Source organism: Xiphophorus couchianus, chromosome 11 (assembly GCF_001444195.1).
Source record: "Xiphophorus couchianus chromosome 11, X_couchianus-1.0, whole genome shotgun sequence".
NCBI classification, from domain to species: domain Eukaryota; kingdom Metazoa; phylum Chordata; class Actinopteri; order Cyprinodontiformes; family Poeciliidae; genus Xiphophorus; species Xiphophorus couchianus.
This window is the reverse complement of record NC_040238.1, coordinates 15,326,981-15,352,738: the sequence shown is the minus strand read 5'-3', so window position 1 is coordinate 15,352,738 and position 25,758 is coordinate 15,326,981. Positions and strand designations below refer to the sequence as shown.

At 42.0% G+C, this 25,758-nt stretch overlaps 1 protein-coding gene across 3 annotated transcripts; it reads right to left on the bottom strand.

Annotated features, from left to right (window-relative positions):
- Positions 1 to 742: 742 nt before the first annotated feature.
- robo4 (roundabout, axon guidance receptor, homolog 4 (Drosophila)) lies at positions 743 to 20,547 on the bottom strand. 3 transcript variants are annotated; one of them, XM_028031472.1, is made up of 19 exons: positions 20,088 to 20,547; positions 12,946 to 13,272; positions 12,652 to 12,809; positions 12,298 to 12,418; positions 11,532 to 11,670; positions 10,638 to 10,765; positions 9,157 to 9,272; positions 8,847 to 9,078; positions 8,621 to 8,742; positions 8,016 to 8,187; positions 7,736 to 7,933; positions 7,569 to 7,611; positions 6,394 to 6,506; positions 5,602 to 5,931; positions 5,402 to 5,506; positions 5,176 to 5,311; positions 4,093 to 4,320; positions 3,671 to 4,020; positions 743 to 2,723 (listed from the first exon to the last, which is right to left on the bottom strand). In XM_028031472.1, the coding sequence occupies exons 1-19, from the start codon at positions 20,320 to 20,322 to the stop codon at positions 2,542 to 2,544; spliced, it is 3,435 nt and encodes a 1,144-aa protein (XP_027887273.1). In that variant the 5' UTR covers positions 20,323 to 20,547; the 3' UTR covers positions 743 to 2,541. The 3 variants fall into 3 exon arrangements, with proteins under 3 accessions (XP_027887273.1, XP_027887274.1, XP_027887275.1); XM_028031473.1 differs by having other exon boundaries at positions 3,671 to 4,017; positions 20,088 to 20,546; XM_028031474.1 differs by lacking the exon at positions 20,088 to 20,547 and adding an exon at positions 15,253 to 15,463.
- Between the last annotated feature and the right edge of the window lie 5,211 nt (positions 20,548 to 25,758).

Sequence of the window (25,758 nt, the reverse complement as noted above, 5' to 3'; positions counted from 1 at the left end):
GCTTTAGTTCTTTAGTATGCAAATCAAAATGCTGCATGTCTTCTGCTCTGAAAGTTCAAACTTTGTTGGAGCAACAAAGGCTAAAGTTACAGGAAGACCTGCTGATCCGGTGCTCATTAAAGACTGATGCTTAAACTGCCCAACAAAATGGATGACATGGCAAGCTCCGCCTCCAGCGACGGGCCAAAAGGGTTTGGGGATTCTATTCAGAAGTTGCAGGTAAGTTAGTATGTTACCTGCAATAAAATATTCTGGCTTTTACAGTTTGTGACGTCTGGCTCAGTGAGGTTAAGTTTCTAACTCATAAAGCAACTCAGCAGTATGACAGTTCAAGCAAATTATGACTATGTAGATAACTTCTTTTAACAGAGGCTGATGGTTATTTACACTTTAGACTTTCAGGTTATGTAGAACCAATTGTCTCGAGGTATTTTACAAACAAGTCATCATTTCAATTCAGTGACTGTGGTTCCGATGCCTATTTGTGACACAGTTGTTTTAAGAAATATGAGCATAAACCAAAATATCTTAAAGTGATGCAATCAAGATGTCTATGTAATGTGTTGAAAAAGCTTCTATTTAACATTTCAAGAACAGTACAGATTGACACAGATTGGCATAAGATCAATTAAGTATGTAAATAAAGAGGCCAAATGAAAAAAAATATTAGTTAATACTTTCTTTCAGTCCTTTGTTTCGTTACAGAACAACTTAAGTGTAATCAAGTGAACAAACCTCATCTCAGAATAAAATATACTTTTTTTATTTCATATTACAAATCACATTTTATTTCAAGATGTACAAAATACAAAGCAGATTTTTTTTTCTTAAATGCTAAAGTTTGCTGCTGTTAGTAAAAATGCATCTGTCTGAGAGCAAAGGCTGAGCTTCAAATAGATCTGCTTCTAATACTCCCAATTGCAGTTATTTAAAGTTAAAATCTTTATTACACTTTAAATGCTTATATCTCTAATAAGGCAAATGTGCACTTTAGAATAATGTAAACTTTATAAACTCATTTAAAAAAATGTGTATTTACCAGAAGAGACTTTGCAATTCACTCCTGGCATCTAGATCACAGCGTTTTGTTTGTGGAGTGTTTGACAAAAACCTCAGCACCTGATGCCTGCTGTTGGTCTACAGTCTGTGAACATGTCAGACACAACTCCACACAGACCCTGGAGTCCATTTATGTTTTACAATCACAGCTTATTTTCTTTTACAGGGCTTGCAAAACTGTAAGACAGTTTCTACCCCATTCTTTTGTTGAATAAATCAGAATGTTCTACTTAGGATCTAAGTCCTTTCCACTTTTTACTCTGACATTCAGAGAGTGTGTAATAGAGAGGCTGAAGTGGCCTGTTGGAGGCTTCCTGTGTGTTTGTGTGTGTGTGTGTCATGTGATTTAACTCTGTCCGCTGTGCTCAGACACAGGTTGTAGCACGGGGAGCTGCTCTTACCGCATCTTAAATATGTGTCACTGGATTTCATGGAGCAGAACGGCTCCAATGAGCTGGACCAGCAATCCAAGTTATCAATGAGTCGTATCAAAACAAAGAGTCAGCACGCTAATGTTAGCCTAGCATTGCAGAAAAAGTGGTCCTGGCTGGATGGGTCGAAACAAAAAAAAGTTCAGAAACAAATGTCAGAACTGCCTGTTTTAAGCTACATAGTCTGATTTATTACCAGTTAACTTGTGTTGGAGCAGCATGCTGATCAAACAGAGTAAATGACTGAGGAGAAACAAAGAGGTGAGTGACAGCGTCCAGATTGTCAATAGTTACTAAATATGAGGGATTCTGATAACATTTATGGTGTTTTTTTTTCTTTCTGATCAAACTCTCAATCATATACATAGCATTTATTTTGATGAGGTTGTTCAATATGACTGGGTATCTGCCAATGCCTACTGTGCAATCAGGACGTTCCAAGTCATCAGCATACAGAGAAGTGCCAAAGACAGAAGAAAAGACAACGGTTAGGAACACGTTCAAAATTCTTTAAATAGCCTTTTCATGAATACGTTGCATTTCATTTAATCACAACAAAACCATAATGCTATAATGGATTCGAACCGCAGTCTTAATGTAATCCTGCAAAGATCCACATGAAAACAAGAAGTGCATTTTTCTAAGACTCTCTCTCTCCACTGTCTCCGCCGCATCTCTCCGGACGTTTGAGAACACCCGGGGTGAGAACCTCCCCAGGGAAATGTCTCATTATGCTCCTTTTCAGGGAAACAATTTGAATAATAAAAAAAAAAACTTCCACAGCACCATGAAAGTCATTTCAGAGATTCAAAGTAGTAGCTGAAGTTCCTTGAGGTAAAAAAAAAAAAAAAGAAAGAAAAAAAGAAAAACTATTACAAACAGCATGAGGCTTGCATCTCCAGTGGAAGTGTCAGTGAAATGCTTCTAATGAAGCTTCAGAACCCGGCTGGTGAAACGCTCCACCTGCAGCGTCAGGTCAATCTGCTCTGCGTTGTTCTGGAGGAAAGAGAGTTTTCCCTCTGTCCTCACTGACACGGTCACAGCAAAACTTCTAAGTGTTGAACGGTTTCGTGTTTCTGCTGGGATAGTGAGGTCCGTACTGCGCGGCCATCTCCTCCACCCAGGCCATGCTCCAGTCCCACGCGGGGATGGGCTCCAGCTCCCTGAAGGCATCGCCGTCTGAGCAGAACGACGGGTACAAGGCGCTGAGGGGGGAGGCCGGCGGCGAGAAGTCTGGACACAGGACAAGACAACAATCCGCGCTGAGGACGTTGATCCGATTCAAAGATTCATGAAAATGAAATGGAAAAAAAGCAGTGGCTGTTGAGCCACGTGTCAGCAGAACTTAAGGTGGTTTTAGTTACGGCAGAAAAGAGCCGAAAGTGAGAGTTTGACAGATGGAATGAATCCTGTGGGGAACGGGCAGAGTGATGGATGAGGTGACAGAAAGGGGCAGAAATCTGAGACTTCAGTTTGATGAAAGATTTTAAATAAGTGGGAGCAGGAATTGGAATGAATTCATCTCTCTTCAAGCAGCAGGCATGTGCACAACTACATATATATGTACAAACTAGTTTAAATAATTAGCTGCGTCAACTATTGTTCTTCCTTATGCTGATTCTAGAGTGGAAAGTAGAAATTTCATAGAAACGTGAAATCTAAGAAGCTGTCTCTTCAGGCAGGTGCACTGAAGTGCTGCTCTGTGCTACAAGTAAGGAATCACGGCTGAATGGCACCATCTAGAGGAGAAACATATAAATCACATCTTGGACTGCAAACTGAGATCTTTGGTTTTATCTTCTTCAGTCAGGTAAAGAAGAAGAAGAACCATGCAGCATACATATAGCAACAGCTGCACATGCTGCATTCGGGTACAGCTGGGACACTCAGTTGTTGAAATATCGAAAGTGTTTTAAGTAGTTTTAGTAGTTGTGTTCCAGCCGAATCTCCAGTCAGTTCTTACTTTCTACTCTTTTTTTTTTTTTTAGGTTTGAGAACCAAATAAAATCAAACTGGTTTCTAAAGATTTGTTGTTTGCTGCTGATTAAGGCTCACAGAATAAACACTGAAACCGTGTACCGTTATACGTCTGATATACATTAATGTGTGTATGTGTGTGTGTGTATAGAGCTCCACTAACTGCTGCCATGTAAGACCCTCCCCTCCCCTCCCCCTCCTACCCGTCAGCGAGGCTGTACTCATGGTCTCTGCGGCCGCGGCCAGCAGGCGAGCGAACGTGGCGCTGTCGTTGGTGTAGCAGCTGTCCACCGAGCTGATGAGGCTGGTCCGGTTGCTGTCCATGTTGCTGTCCATGGCCGAGCTCCAGGTGTTCCACAGGGAGCTGTCCCAGTCACTGTAGCAGGAGGACGGCGAGCTGTGAAAGCCAGAATGACACAGCGCCGCCGGCAACGGCTGGGCTCCTGCGGCCGCGCCATCCTCCGACTCGGCCGAGCCGACCGGCCCACAGATGCTCCCCAGGGTGGAGGTGAAGCTGTGGGGCAGGGAGGGACGCTGCTCAGGGAGAACGCTGCTGAAGCAGAGGCAGACTGTCAGGACACACGTCTGGAACATCTGGAGAGAATGAGGTGTAAACCATCCCTACCTGTATCTCTCAGAGTTAGGAGTGAGCTCCAGGTACTCAGTGGCTTCCTGCGCCGTCAGGGAAGGACTCTGATCAGCCTCCATTAACGTGGAGTAGGATGAAGCAGACAGGTGGCTGTAGGGGGCGCCGCTGTGCTTGTTGGGTCCTGCTTGTCCATGGTAACCTGATGGAGGACTAATTGATGGGATGGAGCCCAGGTCCTCTGTCAGCTTTGTGGAATGACTGGAACTGAACACAGTCAAAACAAACACACAAACAAACTCAGTTCTCATAAAGGAGGAAGAAATCTGTAAGAGTGAACACTGTTTACATGTCTTCCAGCTAAGCACTCTATTAATTAACTTCTATCAGGGAATGTTAGTTAGTTTTATGAACATTTGCCCATATTTTTGAAAAGCCTTATTTTTTTTACTTTTATTTCAGTTAAAGCTGCAGTATGTAACTTATTCAACAACATATTTTCTTCATATTTGTTCAAACTGTCACCACGTGACGGCATACATGTATGAGACAGATAATCTGTAAAAAGGTGGAGTTCCTTCATCTCCTCCCAGTGCTGCTGTTCCCATTCAAAAAGAACAAATCAGAGTCAGGGGCAGGGTCTTGGCGCTGTCAATCAAACACGTGTACACCCTGCTAAATGTGCTATTGGTGGAGAAATAACTTATCATCAGTGGCCATGCTTAGGATTTGTCACAGGCTATGTTGTGGTAAACCAGGTGCAGTGCAGCAGGGAGCAAGGAGCACTAAGACCCTCCTCCTGGCTGCAGCTTTAACAGCAATATTTTTTTCCTTCTAGTTTTCATTATTACGTTAATGATAATAATTAGCTTCCAGACGGCTGGTCGGCTTTGAGAACAGGCTGCAGGTCAGAGGCAGGCATGGCGATAAGAACCTGACTTGTCATTTTAACAAAATAACGTGTGTGTTTATGCTACAGTTTTGTAAGCAATGTAAATGAAAACAGGTCATGATATTTAAAAAGAAAAAAAAAAACAGAAGTTGTATTTTGGAGAAATTTTATGACTATTCATAAAAACAGTGTTGCATCATTTTTATCTGGACCACGCTGACGTGTCTTACCCCTCGTCTGAGGACAGGGTGTTTCTGTCTGCGGACATCAGCGGTGGAGGGGGCAGCAGGTCCACTAAGTGCAGAGAGGCAGAGTAATGAAGCAAGCGAGAACCAGCAGCTCCTTCCCCGCCCTGAGAAGCTCCACCTGAACACGGTAAAGGAAGTCATGATGATGCTCCAACACTCCAACACTGTCCTGTTGGGAGTGTGTGACAGAAGCACAACATCTGTGTACCGTGGCGCCCTGCTGGTACATGGCTGAGTCTCTGCTTGCAGGCTCTGGAGGGACCATTCTGGGTTCTGGGTGACAGGACCGGTACGCTGTTCACTGCATGCAGCTCTGCAGAGAGACGGGTCAGAATGAACTGGAACCAAAAATCACACTATAAACCCCAAAAGCAAAACGCTAGCGTCACACTCCCAGCTCTACACCACCTGGCTTCCCGTGGGGTTTTTTCTCCCATGATTCCCTCAGCACCCCCATCTTTGGCTGAGGACGTATGGCCTGTTTCCAGGGCAGAGCCTCCTGGCTGCTGAGGGACGACGACTTGGAGTCAGGCTGGGTGAAGATCTGGATCGTCTCCGCCCCCTGCTGGTGAGGCAAGGCGTGAGCTGCTTTAGAGCAGCGTCCAGGACTGCTGAAGGTCTTCAGGCTGCTGCCCTTCAGGTCCACATAAAACGTTCCGTAGACGCCACAGCTGTCGGTCACCATGGGAACAGCTGAGTCCACAATCCTGCCGTCCTGCTTGGACGAGACTGGAAGACCTGGACGAACAGAAATTATATTATACTATTTTTTAAATTCTATAATATTATACTCTATTATAATATTTTATATTATATTGCTTTACATTATATGATATTATTATTATATTTTCTGTTCTCTTTTTTTTGGTATTTTTCTCTGCACGTTGTGACAGGTGCGAGAAACTGGAGTTTAGTCATTTAAAACTATCCTAATGCTGGACTGATGAGAAATGTTATCCATGAAACAACCCAAATGCTAAACAACAAAGAATCCCATCTGCTGTTTAATTTAAGCTTCAGTAACAACATTAGGAAGAAAATTAAATTCAATATCAAAGTTAAATATTGTTATGACAACATTAGTTGTGATTGCCATGTAAAGTACTGGACCCCTATAAATATCAGCTACAGGGACAGTTCAAACAAAACAGTTTGAACGAAACACACACACGGCTGAGAGCGTGTGTGTGTTTCGCTTACTGGTGCTCCTGATCCCAGGATGTCTGTGACCTTGGGCCCACAAGTCCTGGTATTTCTGGTTGAAGGGCGGTCTCCAGCCACCGGACATCCACGGAGAATCTGGAGCGGCCATCCTGCACAACAGAAAGGTAGAGAGGGTTGAAGGAAAAAATACATCAATAGGGACTTTAAAATACGTTTTTGATATGACTTTTATGTATAGCTACAATAGTTAGAAGTATTTTCTCATAACATCACATCAGAAGAAGTAATAAGGACTTTATGCAAATGAAGAAAAATAGAAACTATGTTAGCAAGAGTTAGACTTACTTTATTGTCATTGCACAAAGACATTGAATTTGGCAAAAGAAATGTTGTTGCTTGGCTATAGAGAAAAAAATACTGAAAAACTGTAAGTGTGATTATAAATACATATACATATGTGCAAGTGTAACTGGCAGGAGATCCAAATAATAAATAAAATAAATAAATAAATACAAATCTAGAAGAAATATAAAAATAATAATAATAATTTATTGCTAAATACATATAACAGGCACCAATACAAACAATATCAGTAAAGACATCGGACTTGGTATTTTCAGGCAGGTTCTTTAAAGGTGATGCTAACAGATGATTATTGTAACTGGTTAAAAAATAAGTATAATGTGAGAACCTGACGGCCATGGATCAAAGGTTGTGACACGCTATATTGTGGACCCTGCAGCTGAATCTGCATCTTAAATGGTTACTAAAGTTTTTAAAAATTATAACTTTTATTCACAGGAAACAGCCTTTGGCAACTCTTAAGGATATGGATCCTTCACAAGAATTTTATTATTAAGTTATGGATGTTTTTTATGAGAACCGTTCAGCTACAAGCACCATTTCAGGTTTATGCATGTGTATAATGTATTTACCATCACAGTACCCACCTGAACCTGAACCATCAATACAAATTGCATATTCTACAAGGCTTCATGTTTTATTTAGTGTAAGTGTAAAATGGAAGAAATGTAGAAATTAGATTAATAAAATTCCACCAATTCATAAAGCAAACAGTGGTTTTAAGGTTTTGCCTGATTTTTATAAAATGTTTTATTTTAAACATATTCCGTTAAAAGTCCAAGTAGAAAGCTGATTTTTGCTCATGTCTTATTACACGTGTAATCTACATGATGCTGTTGAACTTTCACCTGTGTTTGATGATGAGATCTTCACTGGCCAATCTGTGCAGACCTGGGGGAAAAAAACCAAACAAACAACTAAAAAAACAGCAAATAAATAAATACACAATTTCTTGTCTTCTAGAAATATTGACCTCCAGCAGGGATCACACAATCAATATTTTTTGAAAAGTCACCTTTAGCCTTGCTGTGGTGAGGTGACAGCTGACCAGCGCTGTTGTGGCGTCTGAACAGGGAAACAGCTGCAATCATCAGAAGACACCACAAGAGGGCGCCAACGCTGCCAATCAGCACTGGGTCCTGAAGGAGAGCCAGCACGGGAAACGCATCCTTGTTGTGGCTGTCTGGGTCTGAGGCGCCCCCTAGCTGTGGCTCTGAGTAAAAGCAGACATTCTGGATGGTCAGACACTGAGAGAACATGACAGAGAAATTAGTTGAAAAAGCTGTTGGTCTCACTGATGACAAATCCATGAGGATCGCTGAGCGTTCCCACTCCAGCACCGTTCACCGCTGCCATGGTTACCCAGTACTGCTTCCCTGGTTCCAGTGTGGAGATATCCAGGCTGTGTTGACCGCTGTCCACTGTCCAGTTGTGGTACTGCTGCTCGTCAGACTCCACACACCAAACCTAAAGTAGCAGTTCACACATTTATGAGAGGAAGCTCATTGTCTCAAAAACACTGTTAGTATGATTTAGAATGATTCTCATGTAAAACAGCAGAGTAGAATGTTTTCTAACAAACCAGTTTGGATTGGGAACAGCAGTAAACTCTGGAAAAAGCTCACTCCTGGAAAAGATGGGAAAAAAAGGAAGGAAGAAAGCAAGGAGGGATGAAAGGACAGAAGGTAACAAAGAAGAAAGTAACTGTAAGGAGAAGAATGACAGGAAGGAAGGAAAAAACAAAGGAGCTAATGAAGAAAAGAAGAAAGCAATATTAAGAGGAAGTAGGTAGGGCAGTGAGGAAGAAAGAAATGACATGTAATGGTAAAAAAGAAGACTAGTTCTCAGCTGATAACCCGATTGTTGACGGATGAAGAGGAGCCAGACAGGGAGCGGTCACCTGGTAGCCCTGGACGACGCCGTTGTGGCTGTCGGGAGGAGGAGGCTCCCAACTCAGATGGACGGTGTTGTTCTGCTCGTGGTTCACCGTTATGGACACGGCCAGAGGGGGTGCACTGGGCGCTGCATGAAAAGAGGCGATATATTCCCCCTGAGTTAGTTTGATTGGTGGATTAAAGCAGAGGAGAAGATGCAGGTGAGGGCTTCTGAAGCCAGCCTTCGCTCACCTCTCTCAGGGACTCGGAGATGCCGAGTGTTGCTCTCCCTTCCATACAGGCTGCTCCCATAAGGACGAACCTTGAACTCGTAGTTGTAGCCCCTCTTCAAGGGGCCGACCTGAGCCTGGAAGCCCGGCAGCGAGACCCTCAGTGCTGCCCAGTCTGAGCTGACAGGCAGCAGGGGGCGATAGAGAACCTCAAAGCCGTCGAGGTAGTGCGGCTGAGCTGGAAGGGACTGAAGCTGGTCACAGGAAACACCAAACACAGATCAAACACTCAAACAGTCCACCCACAAAGCTTGAAAACAGGATTCTCATACCTTCCATTGGACGAGGGAAACGTTGGACTCCGAGGCGATGATAGTGACATTCTCCAGGGTCACTCGTAAGGCTGACAGCTCTCTGTGGAAGTCTTTCTGTTCAGTGCTGGGAGCTTCTGCAACAGCAAATGTTTCATAATAACATTTATTAGAAAGCATCAAGTGGTCTACGGTGGAAACACGACAGTTAACGAAAGTTAAAGGACAAAACAGAAGTCGCAACTTAGCCCATCGTTTGGGCTGCAGAAGGTCATTTCTACCAAGCCATGTCGCGGCTTGGCTTAAAAATAGACTAAATCAGATAGATCTCACTGAAACCTTTGTTCCAAGGAAACCATTTTTCATGAGCAAGGAAATAAATAACTAATCATGTCAAAATATGAGTCTGACTAGAGCAAAAGAAAATGTACTGCTGCGTAGTCAAACAGCAGCCGCCTGCCTCTTGTCTAATGACTGCTGGGGATAGGCACCAGCACAGACGGACAGACAGATGGAAGGATGGATGCAACCACACAATTCCTGAAGATTTTCAAGTCACAACTTCAGGGCAAAAAACAAAAAAAACATTTCAACCCATTTATGCTACATTGCTGTATTCTACTAGTAACTTATTGTTTTATATAATTGTGCTGTGTCTTATAATGCTGCATTTGGTGCAATGGGCTTATTTTGACTGAAGTGTGAAAGCAGTGCCAGTGCATTTACAGCCTGTCAAATAAACAAGTAAATGGATTAGTACATGACTACATGCCAGGTTGTTAAATATGTTTTATTGCACTGAAATTAAAACAAGAAATAATTGAACTGGTAAATAATAAATAAAAAGCCTCATAAATACTGTAAATCTATAGATTTTATGTGTACTATGTCTCCCTTCCTCACGATCACATTAGTTTTTGTACTGCAGATAACTGGGACGTGTGTGTGTGTGTGTGTGTATCGGGGCAGGGGGGGTATGGGGAGGGGGTGTGTGTGGACGTGTGTGTGGACGTGTGCGTGCGTATTAGTTTTTATGTGGCTTGACAGAACATCAGCCGTTAGCTTGAAGAAACAGACATAGAGTTGGAATGGCACCGTGTCAGCTTGAAAGGATCACGTTCTGAAATGTGCAGTATGCGGATTGGTCTAGAGGAGGCGCTGTTCAGCGCAAATGAACTGTGAACTTGTGAACGGATAATTTTACTTTACAGATCCTAGATATGGATCTGTAAAGTAACTATTATATGATAATCTGGTTTATTTTGTTGCATTGTATGTCCTGCAAGCTAATAGCATGAGGGTAATTCATCTTTATCTGCACTGCAGAATACAAGTTCGCTTTCAAAGCACCAGCTCTCTGTTAGCATGCACCATGTCTGCTGTGAATTTATTATTATGAAGTAATAACAACCGCTTCTGGGAAGTTTGTCTGTTGTTGTGGATATTTTTCCAACATAAAGCAGTTGCAAAATAATTGTAAAAAGAGAATGAAAACTACTCGCCTTCAACTTGAAGTTGTGCAACCGCAGTGACGACGCCGACATGATTCGCAGCAGTGCAGGTGTAGCTCCCAGCATCCTGCACCGTCACATAATGGAGCTGCAGAGTCTGGTCCGGGTTTATGAGATACCTGGAACCAAACCGAGCAGCGGGAAGAATTGACGGTCTCATGTTACTAGCAAAGATTGGTCAAACCTAAACAGGTACACCAAGCTGAAATGTTCCTCAGAAACAATTCACAGTTGACCTATCTGAGGATGTCTCTGTTCCGAACGTAAAAAGCCTCGGCAGATAGCTTTCATTTTTGTGGAAAGTGCAAAAATCATGAAGTAACTGAAGAACTCGAACCAGTTGTTACTCATACTTTTCACCTTCAGACCATCAAGTCTGAGGAGACTTGTGACCCCAGCTATCAGCAGACTATTCAGTGGACCCTGGCCTGTTCAGAGCTTAGTATTCATAGAAAATGTCTACGAAAAAATCTAAAATATCTGAAGGAAATTGCACCTTGGGAAGCTGAAATACCAAGGTGGACAAGCATTTTTAAAGGGGTCTCAATTATTTGCAGATGTTAGCTATTCACGGACCTTAATCCCTGTGAATACCACAGGGCCTAGTGTACAAGTAAATTATTCAAATTTATCCAACTTTATCCAACTTATAAGAAAGGAAAATAAACTGGACCGCAACAATATGGAGCATTTACTGTAGATGCTCTCTTCTTTCATTCCTTCATTTCCTACAAACTGGGTTAAAGGTCACATGTGGATCTGGGTGTATCCCAGCAGTCAACAGGTGAGACAAAGGGCAGACACTGGACAGATTCCAACACCGGACCAGCACACAGTGTTCTGGCCGTGTCATTGATGAACAAAGGTAGATGGAGGGCGGTCTACCTGCCGTTTGGAAGTGGCCCCCGCTCTCGGCTCCAGGCCACCGTAGGAGGAGGGTCCCCTCTAGCCTGGCAGTAGAAATGGGCAGACTCTCCCGTCTTTACCGAAACGTTTTCTGGCTTCAGCACCAACACAGGCTTACCTGCGGTAGATAAAAGAAGAAACTCTGTGAATTGCTTTAAGTGCTACAGCAAAACCCCAGTCAGTGTAAATATGCCACAAGTTTGTTTGGAGAGAGAGGTATTTTTCTTCCCCACTGGTGGGTTAAAAAGAAACCCAAATGAAGGAAGAAAGGTAGTGCTTAACAACATAATTCATCCAAAGTGCCGAAATCATCTCTCATTGACACAGATGAAAACTGTGTCATTTGGTTTGCAGAGAGGCAGCTGCCTGCCGAACTCGACACAAGGCTTCAACAGAGCTCTATGCAAAGTGTTGTGTGATTGGTCAGAAGTTTGTTGCAGTGTTTTAATGCGGAAATGCGCTCAGATGGCAGTGTTGGTATAAAAGGTCCTATGAAAATAAGACTGGGAAATAGTGAATAACCCCACTGGATGGAAATCGTAGTGTCATTGTTCACTGCGGAAAAGTGTGGCGTGAGCTACATGACCGTTTGGTAAAAGCAAAACACAGGACGTTGGGTGACGTATACCGAAGCGGGGAGGTGGTCTGCCCTGTTGTATGAAATGTGTGCGCGAATACGTGAGCCGTTCTGCTTCAGATGAAGTATGTCGGGGCCTTTAGTCTACTTGTTCTCATCTGGTCTCACCCAGCACAGAGAGTCGAGCCGCCCTGCTCTGCCTCTCTCCCATGATGTTCCGGGCCACACACACGTAGGAGCCGGAGTGGCTCTTCTCTGCAGGCGCGATGATCAGCTTCCCGCTCAGCTTCTGCAGAGCAAAGCAAGCAGCACAGATCAACTAGCTACAGCATCTGTGGAACATTTTATTTCAACCATCAAGCATTGAGTACATGGATGCAGGGACTGCTTTTACAGCTTATAATCCATTCGCTTTTTCTGTGTGAGGATTAGTCAAATCATTGATTACGACTCTGTGCTAGAATCATGAACCTCAGGATGAAAACATATTCACATGTTTCCATAATCAAAGCAGCTTCTTACAGTGTAGTGGTGGTCTGTGTTGCTGATGGGAACGCCGTCCTTCTTCCAGATGACGTTAGGTTCTGGATGTCCCAGCGGCGGACCACAGTTTAAGACAGCCACCTCCCCCTCTGCCACCTCGGCGTCGCTGGGCTGGACGCTGAACTCCTCCTTCAGAACTGCAGGAACACAGAGACACATTTACACTGAGCTGGATCAGAACAACGAGCTTCGCTCTGATCCTGAAACTATACTACAGGTACTACAGGTATACCGCTGCAGCTAAGACCCCTCTAAGTCCCCTCGCCATCTCACCTGCAATATACAGCGAGGCATTGCGGCTGGTTGCCTTGCCAGCGCTGTTAGTGGCGACGCAGGCATAGACGCCCTCGTGGGTCTGGCCACGTCTGCCCCCTCCCACATTTAGAAAGAACAGGCTCCCCTCGGACAGAACCATGGGAACCGCCCGGCCGTCCCCCTTGTCTGTCCCCAGGGGCTGACCGTTCCGCAGCCACTCGATGGTCGGCTTGGGGCTGCCGTCCACGCGGCAGGACAGAGTGGCAGGGCTGCCCAGCTTCACCACCACATCAGAGGGGTGGTGGACTATACGTGGTTCTGTCTCCTCGGTCCGGACTCTGCTACCTGCAGGGGACACAGAGGTGATGCAGCGCATCAGCTAAATGTGGGACCAGATGATTGTGAAAGTCTTACTCATTTCAACAAATAAAAATATACTTTATTTATATGTGAAACCTGTATGAGAAGCAACTTGAGCACAAAGTGATCTGTAAAACTGAAACACTTTGTTGCTTTAATCAGCATTCATTCACATGGAAAAATATTTTCCTTGAGTTGTTGATATTTAATACAGACATGAAAGGTTATATAAGTAGGTTTTTATATACATTTACATAAAAAATGTGTTTATAAAAATCTGAATATCAAAAAAACATTTTTTTTAATCCAACAAAATCTACAAGCCCACAAGTGCCAGCATCATGCTGTGAGTTACTGCTGCCTGTGGTACAGATGAAAACAAATATTCTCTAAAACTAGCCTGGGGAGAAATAAAATATTATATGAAGCTCACCAATAGCCCCAACACTGACTCTTTAAAAAAATGTGCGTACTAATTAAATCAGAGGTGTCCAAAGTCCATTTGTGGTTGATGGAGTGGGTTCGTGCAGCCCTGAAATTCTGAAACTCAAGAAAGTTACTAATTTGGCTACAGGTGGGTGATGGAGATGGGGGGCTTTTTATGTTTAATTATATTTAAATTGTTACTGACTAATTAAATCTTCTTAGGTGCGTCACAAAGCATTCGTCTTTCAAATTTGCAAACTGGACGCCGTTTCAATTTAGGCACACGTGCACGTTTCTTTCCTACAATAACTCTTTTAGTCGCATAATTAAGATAATGCATGTTTAGTTTGTTGTTAACCAGGTAAAAAGCAAACCAAAGGAAAAGGTGGATTTAAAAAAAATAGTAATAATAATTTGTGACCTGCGAGGACTTTCTGCTTGATGATTTTGGCTCGCCTGACAAAAGGTTTGGACAGCATCCACTTAAAAGCTGAAGCCATGCCACGGAACTTACTGATTGAAATGAGCTCCAGCAGGTCTGCATCTTATACTAACCAGGGTTAGTTTGTCACGCCCAGTCATCAATACTGCACATCTCTGAGTTCGTGGTTCACAATAAGAAAATATCTCCAGTTAACACATTCAAACCCCTGCTACTCCCAAACAATGGCTATTTGTAGCCAGCGCCAGTGGAATGCCATTGTCGGGACTTCCCATGAAGTCGGATGACCACACTGGAGGAAACGGGAAGATTGTGATAGGCTTCCTGACATGAGAGGAAACCGGGAACCAGCCGGTCTCAGGAACATCAAGTCAAACAAAACGCACCGCAGAACTGAAGAAAACAAAGAATATTTCGGATCCGTTTTCACGAGACTAGTACAGTTTGGTCGTCTCTTTGCATCCGATACAGTAGAAGCATTTCCACTTCCTTTACAATTTACAACATGAACGAGAAATGTGTGTAAATTCCAGAACACCTGCATATTTGATAAGTAGCACGCTGAAGATAGAGTGAATCCTAATCTAGAGTCTTTAAACGGGAAGCGACTGTGTCAACCAAATGAACAGCTCTCATCATTTCAGCATAGCTGAAAAATAAATTTAAATATGAGTATTTCATCATTGGTCAGTGGAAGAAGATTGGAACCAGCAGGGTACATCTTATTTTAATAAACAATTTCACAACACTACAATATCTATCTACTACAAACAGGGGAATTATCACTGACTTTAAACTTAAATAAATAAATAAAAATAAAAACAGACCACTCTTTCAACAGATGGTTCCCTAAACCTAGTGCTGATTAGGGCCCCATATAATTTTGGTACAGCTCTGGAAAACCTGAGAGAATCTGAGGGAAGTAAATTGAGGCTTTTTTAAAGTTTTCAGGCAGTATGTCAATGAAGTATGATGCTATGAGTTATCGTTTCATCAAAAATACATCTGAATAATTCACCCAACTAGTCACCCATGAATCACTGTTCATATATACTTAGAGAAATATGAAAATGAGGAGGTTATTGTTGTGAACTTACCGGAGAGCAGGGACCCAAACAGCGCAACTACTAGACATGTTCCAACACTCATCTTTAGGTGAGTTAACAGTAATAATATAATCTAAGATTCTTTAGCTGAACGCTGAGGTCTGACTGGAATTTCACTGGTCGGTCTGTCAATTGTCTTCTTTTAAATTTACGGACAAACTCTCCCTCTAGCTTGCCGCTCCTTGAGCGAAATGAGCGTCAAACTAAACAGTCTGTTAGACACGCTGACAACACGCAGTTAACAACTTCCTGTTTGCCTCCGTTTCAAAATAAACGAAACAAGTCACCGTAGTTCACAGCAAGAAATAATAAATTGCTTTAAACGTATAACGTTTGTGTGGTTATATCACACTGAACTGTCGAGAAGTTGAGATAATTAAGCCCGTTTGTCTTTTATTGGGCTGCTCAGTGGCGCAGTTGGTAGCACTGTTGCCTTGCAGCAAGAAGGTCCTGGGTTCGATTCCCGGCCCGGGGTCTTTCTGCATGGAGTTTGCATGTTCTCCCTGTGCATGCGTGGGTTCTCTCCGGGTACTCCGGCTTCCTCCCACAGTCCAAAAACATGACTGTCAGGTTACTTGGTCTATCTAAAATTCTCCCTAGGTATGAGTGTGAGTGTGCATGGTTGTTTGTCCTGTATGTCTCTGTGTTGCCCTGCGACAGACTGGCGACCTGTCCAGGGTGAACCCCGCCTCCCGCCCGGAACGTAGCTGGAGATAGGCACCAGCAACCCTCCCGACCCCATTAGGGACAAGGGTGAACAGAAAATGGATGGATGGATGGATGTCTTTTATTGTCCCAACGAGTATTGTACATTTATTTTGAAAACAGCTAAATAAACGTACAAGTTCCAGTAGGATGAATGTTAGCTTTACAGCCCCCCAATGTATTCCTTTCTGCTTTGATTGTGTATGTAGTTTTATAACTTCCCAAGATTGAAATTAAAGTGTCAAAATATTCCATCTAGCCAGGACAGATTCCCGGAGATGTTACAGAGATCCTTCTGAAGGGACATGCATTAAGTTAAACAAGCTGAGTATGAGCTCCTTCGCATTGCTCTAATTACAGTAACAGTTTGTTTTCTTGTCTGATATTATATTTGCTGGATCACAGCAGCAATTTTAAACTAATCAAAGTCCACAAAGGCTTTTTGTTTTTGGTCTAATTTTTAACTGTAAAATCACAACAGATTCAGTTTCACTGTTACTTCAATATACCATTTTATCACAGCCACATAATGAAAACCTGAGCAGCAGACGCGTTGATGCTGGCGCTGTGAACTCTCTGCTGTTGTTTGGTTTGTTTTTGTAGGAGCAGTTCTGTCACCATCACTGTATGAGGCAGGACGTTCTTGGCCTGTTTGCTTTCCAACAATAGAAGGAAACGGTACATCTCTCAGCCTGCTGTATGTCAGCCATTACGAGGCACTTTATGTCGGAGTTCATCTGATTTGTTTGCATTTCACGTTTTCCTGCCCCTGGACATTTTACATCCACATACCACAATGTGTTTTAAGGCTTTAAAGTTTTAAACCAGCTTTTCTGAAACTGTTATGTGCAAATGTGTGTGTTTTAATGATTTTGTGTGCTGCTTGAATTTAAACAGCTGTGGAGTAAGGGCATGACATGAAAAACGGGATAAACATCTAAAAGAAAACAATAGAAATAACAATATGACTTGGTTTACATCCAGTGTCTTGCATACTTTATTACATATACCTTAGTGTATTTTATTTGGATTTCATGCAACACAGTAGTGCCTAGCTTTGGAGTAGCCCTGGCTCTGCCTCTAATGCCTCATTTTAAGGGTTAGGTTATCCTAACCCTTACTGTAGTAATGCTGCTGTAGATTTAGGCTGCTGGAGGACAAACTGAACACTTTTTCTCACTTTCTTCTTCTACTATTTTCCAATTTACATTATTTGTTGTTATTTCAACTGTTAACGTCATGTTTTCTCTCAGTTGTTTTTCTCTCCATAGATGCTACACCTGGTCAATTTTTCTGTGTAGCTGTGGCTCCTTTCTCGAGGAGAGCATCGGCTGAGGCGACGCTGCCGACAATTAAACCTTCTCCCTCTCCTGCTATGAACATTTTATTTTTCATTAACATAGAACTGAATCTTGCATCAGTTCTTCCATTTCTTTTTGTGTCTCTGCTCTGCCTTCTCAGACCCCTAGTCGGTCGTGCCAGATGGCCGCTCGTACCGAGCCGGGTTCTGCTTCTGCTGGAGGTTTCTTCCTGTAAATGGGGAGTTTTTCCTCTCCACTGTCGCTACATGCCTTGGTGCAAACTGCTTGGATGTAAACGTTTTAAGCTAATTTTAATAATGAACTGAGCTTAGTGCATTGTTTGATAATTAGGAACAATTGGAACGCATCTGTGATTTGACTGAAATGTAAAGTGCCATGAGACTACATTGGTTGTGAGGTGGAGCTATATAACGAAGCTGAATTGAATTGAGGAGAAGGAAAATAATACAATGGAGGATGAGCATATTAAAACTTGAAAGGTGTGATGTGCACGTAATAGACCTCAATGTTAGAACTTTGTAGAACCAGTGTTTGTTGACGCTCCAGGTATTCTGAGATATGTCTCTATGCATTATGTCAGTTTTGATCTGAGCCAATCCAAAAATGGAAATTCTTGTTGCTTTCTTTCAACAATGGTAGTTGATTGACCAATTATTTATCTTTCTTTTTTTGTCATGGTATCAGAATATATATACACATATAAGCAACGGTTCTTGACTTTTTCATATGAAACATTTAAAGCCGTATCAATTCCCTTTCACTTCACAATTATATCCAACTTTGGGTTGGTTTGCCACCTACGTACATCCTAATAAAACTCAAATTACAAACACAAAATAATGACAATAAACAATGCAAAAAAGTTTGACGAGTCTAGATACAATTGTAGCATATGTGGCACAAATGTAACACTCCTCCTGATAAATAAAATCTCCTAGGATGACCCAGAAATAAGTGAACTACCACTAGTTCATTCCCTGGAATGGCTCACACAAACAAAGCATTGTGTAGTGAACTGTTCATTGTGAGGCTTAGAAAGGACCGAGGCTAAGTGATGGATGTTTATATTGATCCAACAACGTGGGCTTGATGGTCTCGGCATCAGCCAGCTTTCAGTCGACAACAAAAGCTTTAGAAAGGATGAGGGATGAATCCCGCCTTCCAAAACACAACCCATGGGAATGTTGTGAGGCCGAGATTTGCTGAAGGAAGGGCTCTTTTCTAAGCTGTTGACCAAGAGGTCAGGGGAAGTATAGCAAATGAGCAAAAGACGGGGAGTTGGGGTACGAAAAAGAAAGAATGTGTCAGCTGTAGTGAAGAGTGTGATAAACAGTGACTTCACAGTGAATTCTTAACGTAAGTCCATTGAGATCTGTAAAGAAATCAACAAAATGAATGCTGTTTTAAGCAAGTCAACATAAATATGTGCAGTGCTTAAACTTTTGTGAATTGAAGTAGATAAAACCTGAGCATGAAAACAAAAAAGAAGCTCCTCAAAGACATTGAATGTCTTTCCGGGATATCTTTTAAGTTCTAGCAGATATTTCAACAACATTCACTGTAAATTACATACTACAATATGTTGTTTTAAGGTCACGCTTGATTACTGCCCGACCTAGAATGAGGAAATTACTTTAATAGCATCTGTCTAACATCATGGCAAAAGATCTAAAAAGAAAGAACATTCATTGTGACCTGATCTAAAGAAATTTAAGGAAGTTGCTGGCATTTATCAGCCTGGAAAGGGTAACAAAGACACTTCCTTTGGACTCCCATTATCCACAAATGGAGGAATCATGGAACTGGGTGAACCTTCCCTACAGTGGCTGACCACCAAAGAGTACTCCAAGAGTGCATTGACAACTCATCCAGGAGGCAACAAAAGATCCCAAAGCAACATATAAAGCACTGTAGGCCTCGTTTGCCTCAGTCCTGGGCTGCTTTGCCCCTTTAGGATCTCGATGACATCCATGAATTTTGCCTCTTACTGAAATTCTGAAGGAAAATGTCCGACCATAACTTTGTTACCTTAAGCCAGAGTATACTTTGGTTACAAAGTCTGGATATGAGTCCAATTGAGATGCTGTGGAATGACCTTAAACAGGCCATTTATGATGAAAAACCCTCCAATGGGGCTAAATAAAGACAATTCTGCATGAAAGACAAAGACTAAATCCTCCGCAGCGATGGGAGGATTCTTTGCCGAAATTTCATTGACAGTTACCAAAAACTCTTGGTGGCAGATGTTACTGGAACAGGATGGCCCAACCAGTTCTGAGGTTCAGGCAGTTGTTACTTATTCACGCATGTTCAGGTTGCTTTGGTATAATTTGTTTCCCTTAATAAGTTAAATCTCCTTTTAATCTTGTAATTTCCCAAGTTACTGTTGTCAGTAATGAAAATTTGTTTGATGACATTTGGAAAATTTCAATGTGAAAAAAGACAAAAGAAAGCAGAGGACGACTGTTAAAGACTAATACCTTTTACAATTCTGTTCATATTACGATTTCTAAAGATAATTTTTCATAAAAATTAAGATTCCAGAAAAAATCAAACTGCAACTGACGAAGAAACTTTTTTTTTTTTGGTAAATATAAGGGTGTCAGGAATGTCCCCCAATGAATTCTGTCAGTTTTATCTAGTGACAAGTTTGTTCTGAAAGAAATTGTTTTGATCCCTTTACTTCTTGATTAACAGAAACATTCAAAATATCATGTATCTGAGGACAAATCAAACCAAAGTCAAATCAATGTTAATCTCCTACTGACTAATTCACCAGGCGTATTTCCTGAGCCTTACCTTTTCTTCGGTGTGCCCTGTTTCTGTGAGGTGTGTCCTGTTCTCCCAGGCTGTGACGAATATGCTCTTTGAACGGGTTCTTTAAGCTCCCGTCCAGCAGTTCTGGCTCCATTAGACATACGCTGTGGAACTTACACTGCTGCGAGTACCCGGCACAGGTGTGAAAGCAGAATACGCCAAGAAGCCACCCACGGACGAGCATCTTCACCGCAAAAGTCAAACTCACACTGATCATTAAACCCTCAACCTGTCCCCAAAAGCTAAATGTTCAGACACCGGATCCCGCTCTTCATTTCCCTCAGCTCCTCTTCCTCCTCATGTTAGTCTAGATGTTCCATTCATCCCAGTCTCACTCCACTGTGGGTTTCTCTTTTTTTTTCCTCCAGGGAAGAGCAAAGTTAAAGGGAGGAGGGCCAAATAGTGATCAAACACAAGTTTCAGACCTCATGCTTAGATAGAGAGGAGGGGGGGGGAGCACCGTTCATCTGGTCAGATGAGACTTCTGGTTTGATTGATTTAAGGGAAAGAGAGAGGAGGATATACCTCTGAAAACCAGATCAGCAGGAGAAATGCTTTGACGCAAAATAGATGTTTAGGTTAGCTCATTTTAAAAATAGCAATAAACAAAATAGTCACGAAAGCCCAGCGAAAATGCAGAATAACCCATTTACAGTTATTCCAGCCGATAGCATTTAATTTGATCAAAGGTAAGACAAAACAGACGCACATTTTTGAACAGAAATATCTTTGAGAAATGAGCCTTAAAGAAGGCAAAACGTGTGCAATAGTTTCTTTGCTTTCTTTTGACAGCTAACCAAATTAGCTGTCAAAATTAGCAACACCCCCCACCAAACCAGCCTCCCACCAGTCAACTAGCCAGGCAAATTTGTAGCTGCCTGTCTGCACAGTATGAGTCTCATACATCATCTTGGCTCGCCTGCAACAATCAAACAAAAGTACCAAGTCAACCATGTCTGGATGGTCTTTCCTCAATCCTATTGCAATCGGTATGCGTGTGTGGCGACCACAAAAGTGTGACATTTGTGTTTATGACTTGAAATTGTTAATACAAGTTCTGTACTTTATTTTGGAGAAGAGTTTTCCTTTATTTTTTTATGTGCTTTGTAATATTTACCCCACGCCAGCAGGGGGCGGGTGGCGGTTTTAGTGTCCTGCTTGTATTTTCCCTCATTGCTGCATGACACTTGAACTGAACAAGCCGTTTCCTCGTCTTTCTCCTGTTCTCCAGGTGGGTAAATATGAAAATAGGTTTTTAATCCAATAATTAGACATGCTGGAACATATTTGGAACATCTGTGAACGTATTTGGAATAGTTATGAGCTATATTAGTTATTCAATTCTTGACTTTGTGTCGTTTTGTTTGAAGAAAGTAACTACGCACGGTGTACATGCTAACGTTAGCCATTAGCCAAGTCTGTTTAATACATGCGCTTCACCCACTTCAGTCTATGCTGGAAAAACCGTTAGAAACTGAAGAACTCAATGTCTATTTTTCTGTTTTGGCTTTTGTAAGGTCCCCACCACCAGTGTTAAAATAGTTTTTTTACCATTAGGATTCAGGATGATAAAAAAAAGTGACTTTAAAAATGACGTTTGGTTTTATGAAGGACTTTAGTTTATTGAACGTCCAATGCAGTACTGTCTTAAGTTAAAAAGTAGCTGGTTAAGGTAACCACTGTCTAATGTGTTTCATTTTAGATAAATAGCTTAGAAAGCTAAGAAGAAGAATGAGTGGATATGTGTTTAGGAAAGAGATGTTTGTTTTGTCGCTAAAAGATGTTTGTTTTTGTCACTTATGGACACTGAAATGTATTAAAAAGGTTGAACTTTGAATATATAAACTGTAAAGAAAGAAACTCAATACAACAAGTATGTTTGGATGTAAAACTTGAATAAATTGCTGCATGACACTTGAACTGAACAAGCCGTTTCCTCGTCTTTCTCCTGTTCTCCAGGAGTATATCTGTCAACAGCGGTGCTGTCGCTACGGTACCCGTTACACGTGGTTTGAGTGGCCGCCTGGGAGGAAGCAGATTCCACTACTGATTGGTTGTACATCACATCCACCTGCAAACAATAATAGATGGATGTAAAATGAAGGTGGTGTAGAAAAGTCGAAGCTGCAGTGAATTTTCTCTGCACATAAATCAACTCGCAAATATCTGTCTCCTGTCAGATTGTGGATCGAAAAAAGTTGCTCTGTGCCTAACTTACTGAATTTTTTTCTCAATGAATGAATTTAACGAAGACTTAAAAATAAAAGCTGTCCTTACATCATTGAAATTGCAGTGGAAGGACATTTTTTAATAACATGTTGCTGAAAACCAATTCCAAGCAGACTAGACAGCTACACCTAAAGTAACACCAGTGCATTAATAATAAACCTAAACCTCAGCCGCAGTGATCTCTGTCTGAGAGTGATATAGGACTGCATCGGTAGTCTTGGATTATTTTCTGCCATTGAATAATGTAATTTTTTTGACTGAAACGATAAAAGACCTGAATTTCACAACCTTGCAGCTGCAACTTTCAGACATTGTTCAGAGATTACTTTACCACTTAAAGTATGCCATGTCTTCACTGGTTATTTTTGCTCAAATTTGTCATCTTAACCTTTATTTTCTTCATATGACGTTTAATTTGTTTTTTATTTGTTCTTTTCACGTGTTTCTTGTTTTAACGTGAGTCTTTGTTCCTTCATTTTCACATGAAGCACTTTGGCGTCACGTGTTGCTCAGAGTAGCGATTCATGATCATCTGACTATCCAAGTGGTAACGGACAGATGATTCGACATCTTTGTCCATTACTCTGGTCCAGTTTTACTCATTTTTGGCCATGTGGTCAATAGTAAAAGGTCAGCATGAGAACCCTGACTGGTCTGGTGCCAGGCAGCTTCATACTCAACAAAATGTGATGAACTGCCTTTTCTGACGCGTTACATTACCTCAACAATTGTTGATCTGTAGCCAGCCCCTACGATTCAGTTAGGGTTAGGGTTAACACAGTATAATGTTTGTTTAAAACATAAATTATTTTAAAATTTAATGGAATTAAATTCTGCTTATGGACAATTAAACTAATTTCCAATTAACAGGAAACCATTATTTCACCATCACATCTCAAACATCAAAACACACAGCGAATCAAGACAGCATTTTCTATTGTAATCCTTAATTAGAACGTTAATCTCTAATGCTATGGCCTTTGAGGTGTGTATCCATTGCCTTTTTAATCCTGGTGTATAATGAGTCATACACTCTCTCAGCACTGTCATATAAAAACCCTTAGAGGGCCATTCTCTGGCCCTCAACGGGAGATGTGTCTGAGCAGCAATGGGGCCATTAGAGGGCAACCTCACCCCCCTCTGAGCCTTCATCTTGTCCCACAGAGACCCGTTAGAGTCAATTTTTTTTTTCTCCTGAGAGAAAACAACACCAAGAGCTCAAGCGCTCTAAAAATAGCTTCTTTCATTGCACATAAAAACCCTGAGAAAAAAAAATATCTGTTGCCACGGCATAAAGCTTTAGTTCATCACGGTGTTCTCTTTCTCACTCCGCCTCTCGACGTGGAGGGACTAAGGTAGCCGATCCTTAGTAGCTAACCTCTCAGTGAAATCAGATTTCATGTTGCGTTCCTGTTTTTACAGCTACCACACGGAGCACCAATCAGATTTTATTTACCAAACTCTGTGAAAGGACTGCAAACATTGCCATCTGCTTGATTTAGCACCAACGGAATGACATTCTTCAGGGATAAGAGTGAACATTTTGTCCGAAATTTACTAATGGATTTTCTGGGTTTTGGAATCTCGTGGGGCGGTGACAGTAACCATATCCCAAACAGAGGGCAAGAGGCCTGAAGATGTGAACCGCGAGCCAGAAGTTCTGCTTGAATGCGTCTGAATGCCGGGTCTGGCCCGGTGGGAATGCAGCCCGTCCCCTCTGTGGTCCCAACATTAAGCACCCGGAGCTTGTTGCTCACACCTCTTTGGCTTTGCATTGCTTTCTTTTCCACCACCACCCCCCACAGCCACCACCACCCTCCCCCGTCTCTTTATATGTCCAGCTGGCTGCGCCACAAAGACTGCATCTTCCAGTTCCAAATGATTCTCGAACCCCCACATGCTTTGTCCTGCTCATTTTCCCACTCCTGGGAGACACTTCTTCTCGCTAAGATTAAAATAAAGGAATGACAGAGGGAGAGAAGAAAGGATCGGAAAAATGAGGCCGAGACCGGGTTTGAGAAGAAGGGAGGACGTGGAGAAATACTCCGAGAAATGGCTTGAGCAAGAAAAAAGTTACAAATGCTTTTTTTGTTGTTGTATATTTGGAAATTGGATAGTTTTCAATTAGAGATGAGTTTTTATGTTAAGAGTTTTAAATCTAAATTGTATTTGGGATTGAACTATCCTGACAAAATCTCCAGCAGCAGCTACAGGTGGAACTCGTTGTTTAATAAAAAAGCAAAAAGCTGTGATGAGTCAAATGCCAATCGGCTTCCTCCGGAGTTGAAGCAAGAAGATTGGCTGCCTGCGTTGAGCCTCTTCCGGTGTCTCTGGCTGTGACTGCTTAGATTGTGTTTAGTGGTACTCATGTGGTCAATTAGAGGTAACAAATCCCTCCATCGCTGAATAGTTTCAGATCCACTATCCCACCCTGGTTTAGTCCAACCCCCGCCCCTGCCGACCCCTCCAGTTCCCAAGCTTGTGTGAAATCAGTCAGTCGGATTCTTCTACAAAAAAAAAAAAAGAAAAAATAGAAGAGGAACACAGTCTGGAGTTGTGGGCCGGAACTAACAGGATTGGTTTTGATTCATTAGATTCTCTTTCATCATCGTGGTTGGAATTCTGCTCTACATCTCCTCCAGCTTCGCGCTACTAAATTTAATTTGGGAAGGGAAGGAGAGACTCGTGTAATTGGGGCCGTTTACTGCAAAACCTTGTTACTCGCTGGAGTCACCTGTTAGTCGAACCGCCAGGCTGAAACAGAATTCGTCAGCAGGTCAAATGCGGCACCAACATGTAGAACAGCTGCGCAAATCAGCAAAAACACAATAACGCCCGGAGGTTCTTAAATCCATTTTTGCTTGAGTTGCCTCATTTTGTGGAGATGTATAAGGACGAGCGTTTTGACGCAAACCTGTTCAGTCCTCACATCAATGACTGGGGGCATTGCTCGACTCCAGGAGTTTCTCTTTGTCCAGAAATTTCCCCTCTGGGACGGGATCGAAGTGATCTTTCTGGACTGAACATGCGTCGCTTATGCACAACAAAATGGCGTACACCGTTTTACCTTAAAGGTTCCAGATGTGTGTCAGCAACAAGTGTGCTACATTAACACTGAAGAAAGAGTTGAAAATGTCTGAAAGTTACTCCAGGTACTAAGAAAACTAAGGCCGATGTGCTTTATCTATTCTATTTAACATTTTGCATGAACATTTTTAAAATAACTCAGTAAATAGAGCTCATAGCAAAAGTTAGATTATTTTTTATCCATGTTAAATGAGTTCATTTTATCATAACACATCGGATATCAACACTGAATTGAAATGTGTCGTTTTCCAATTTGAAACACATAATACACTGCCTGCACTGGATTTTATTCAGAGGTAGACAAGTAACTGCTTTATTTTCCTTCCACTTCACAAGG

Excerpts from the sequence above, each read along its gene's own strand:
- robo4 (XM_028031472.1), bottom strand. The coding sequence starts at position 20,322 with ATGATCAGTGTGAGTTTGACTTTTGCGGTGAAGATGCTCGTCCGTGGG. Across the intron at positions 13,273-20,087 it reads CAGGGCACACCGAAGAAAAG|GTAGCAGAGTCCGGACCGAG; the intron begins GTAAGGCTCAGG and ends TGTCCCCTGCAG. Across the intron at positions 5,507-5,601 it reads AAAACCCCACGGGAAGCCAG|AGCTGCATGCAGTGAACAGC; the intron begins GTGGTGTAGAGC and ends GTCTCTCTGCAG.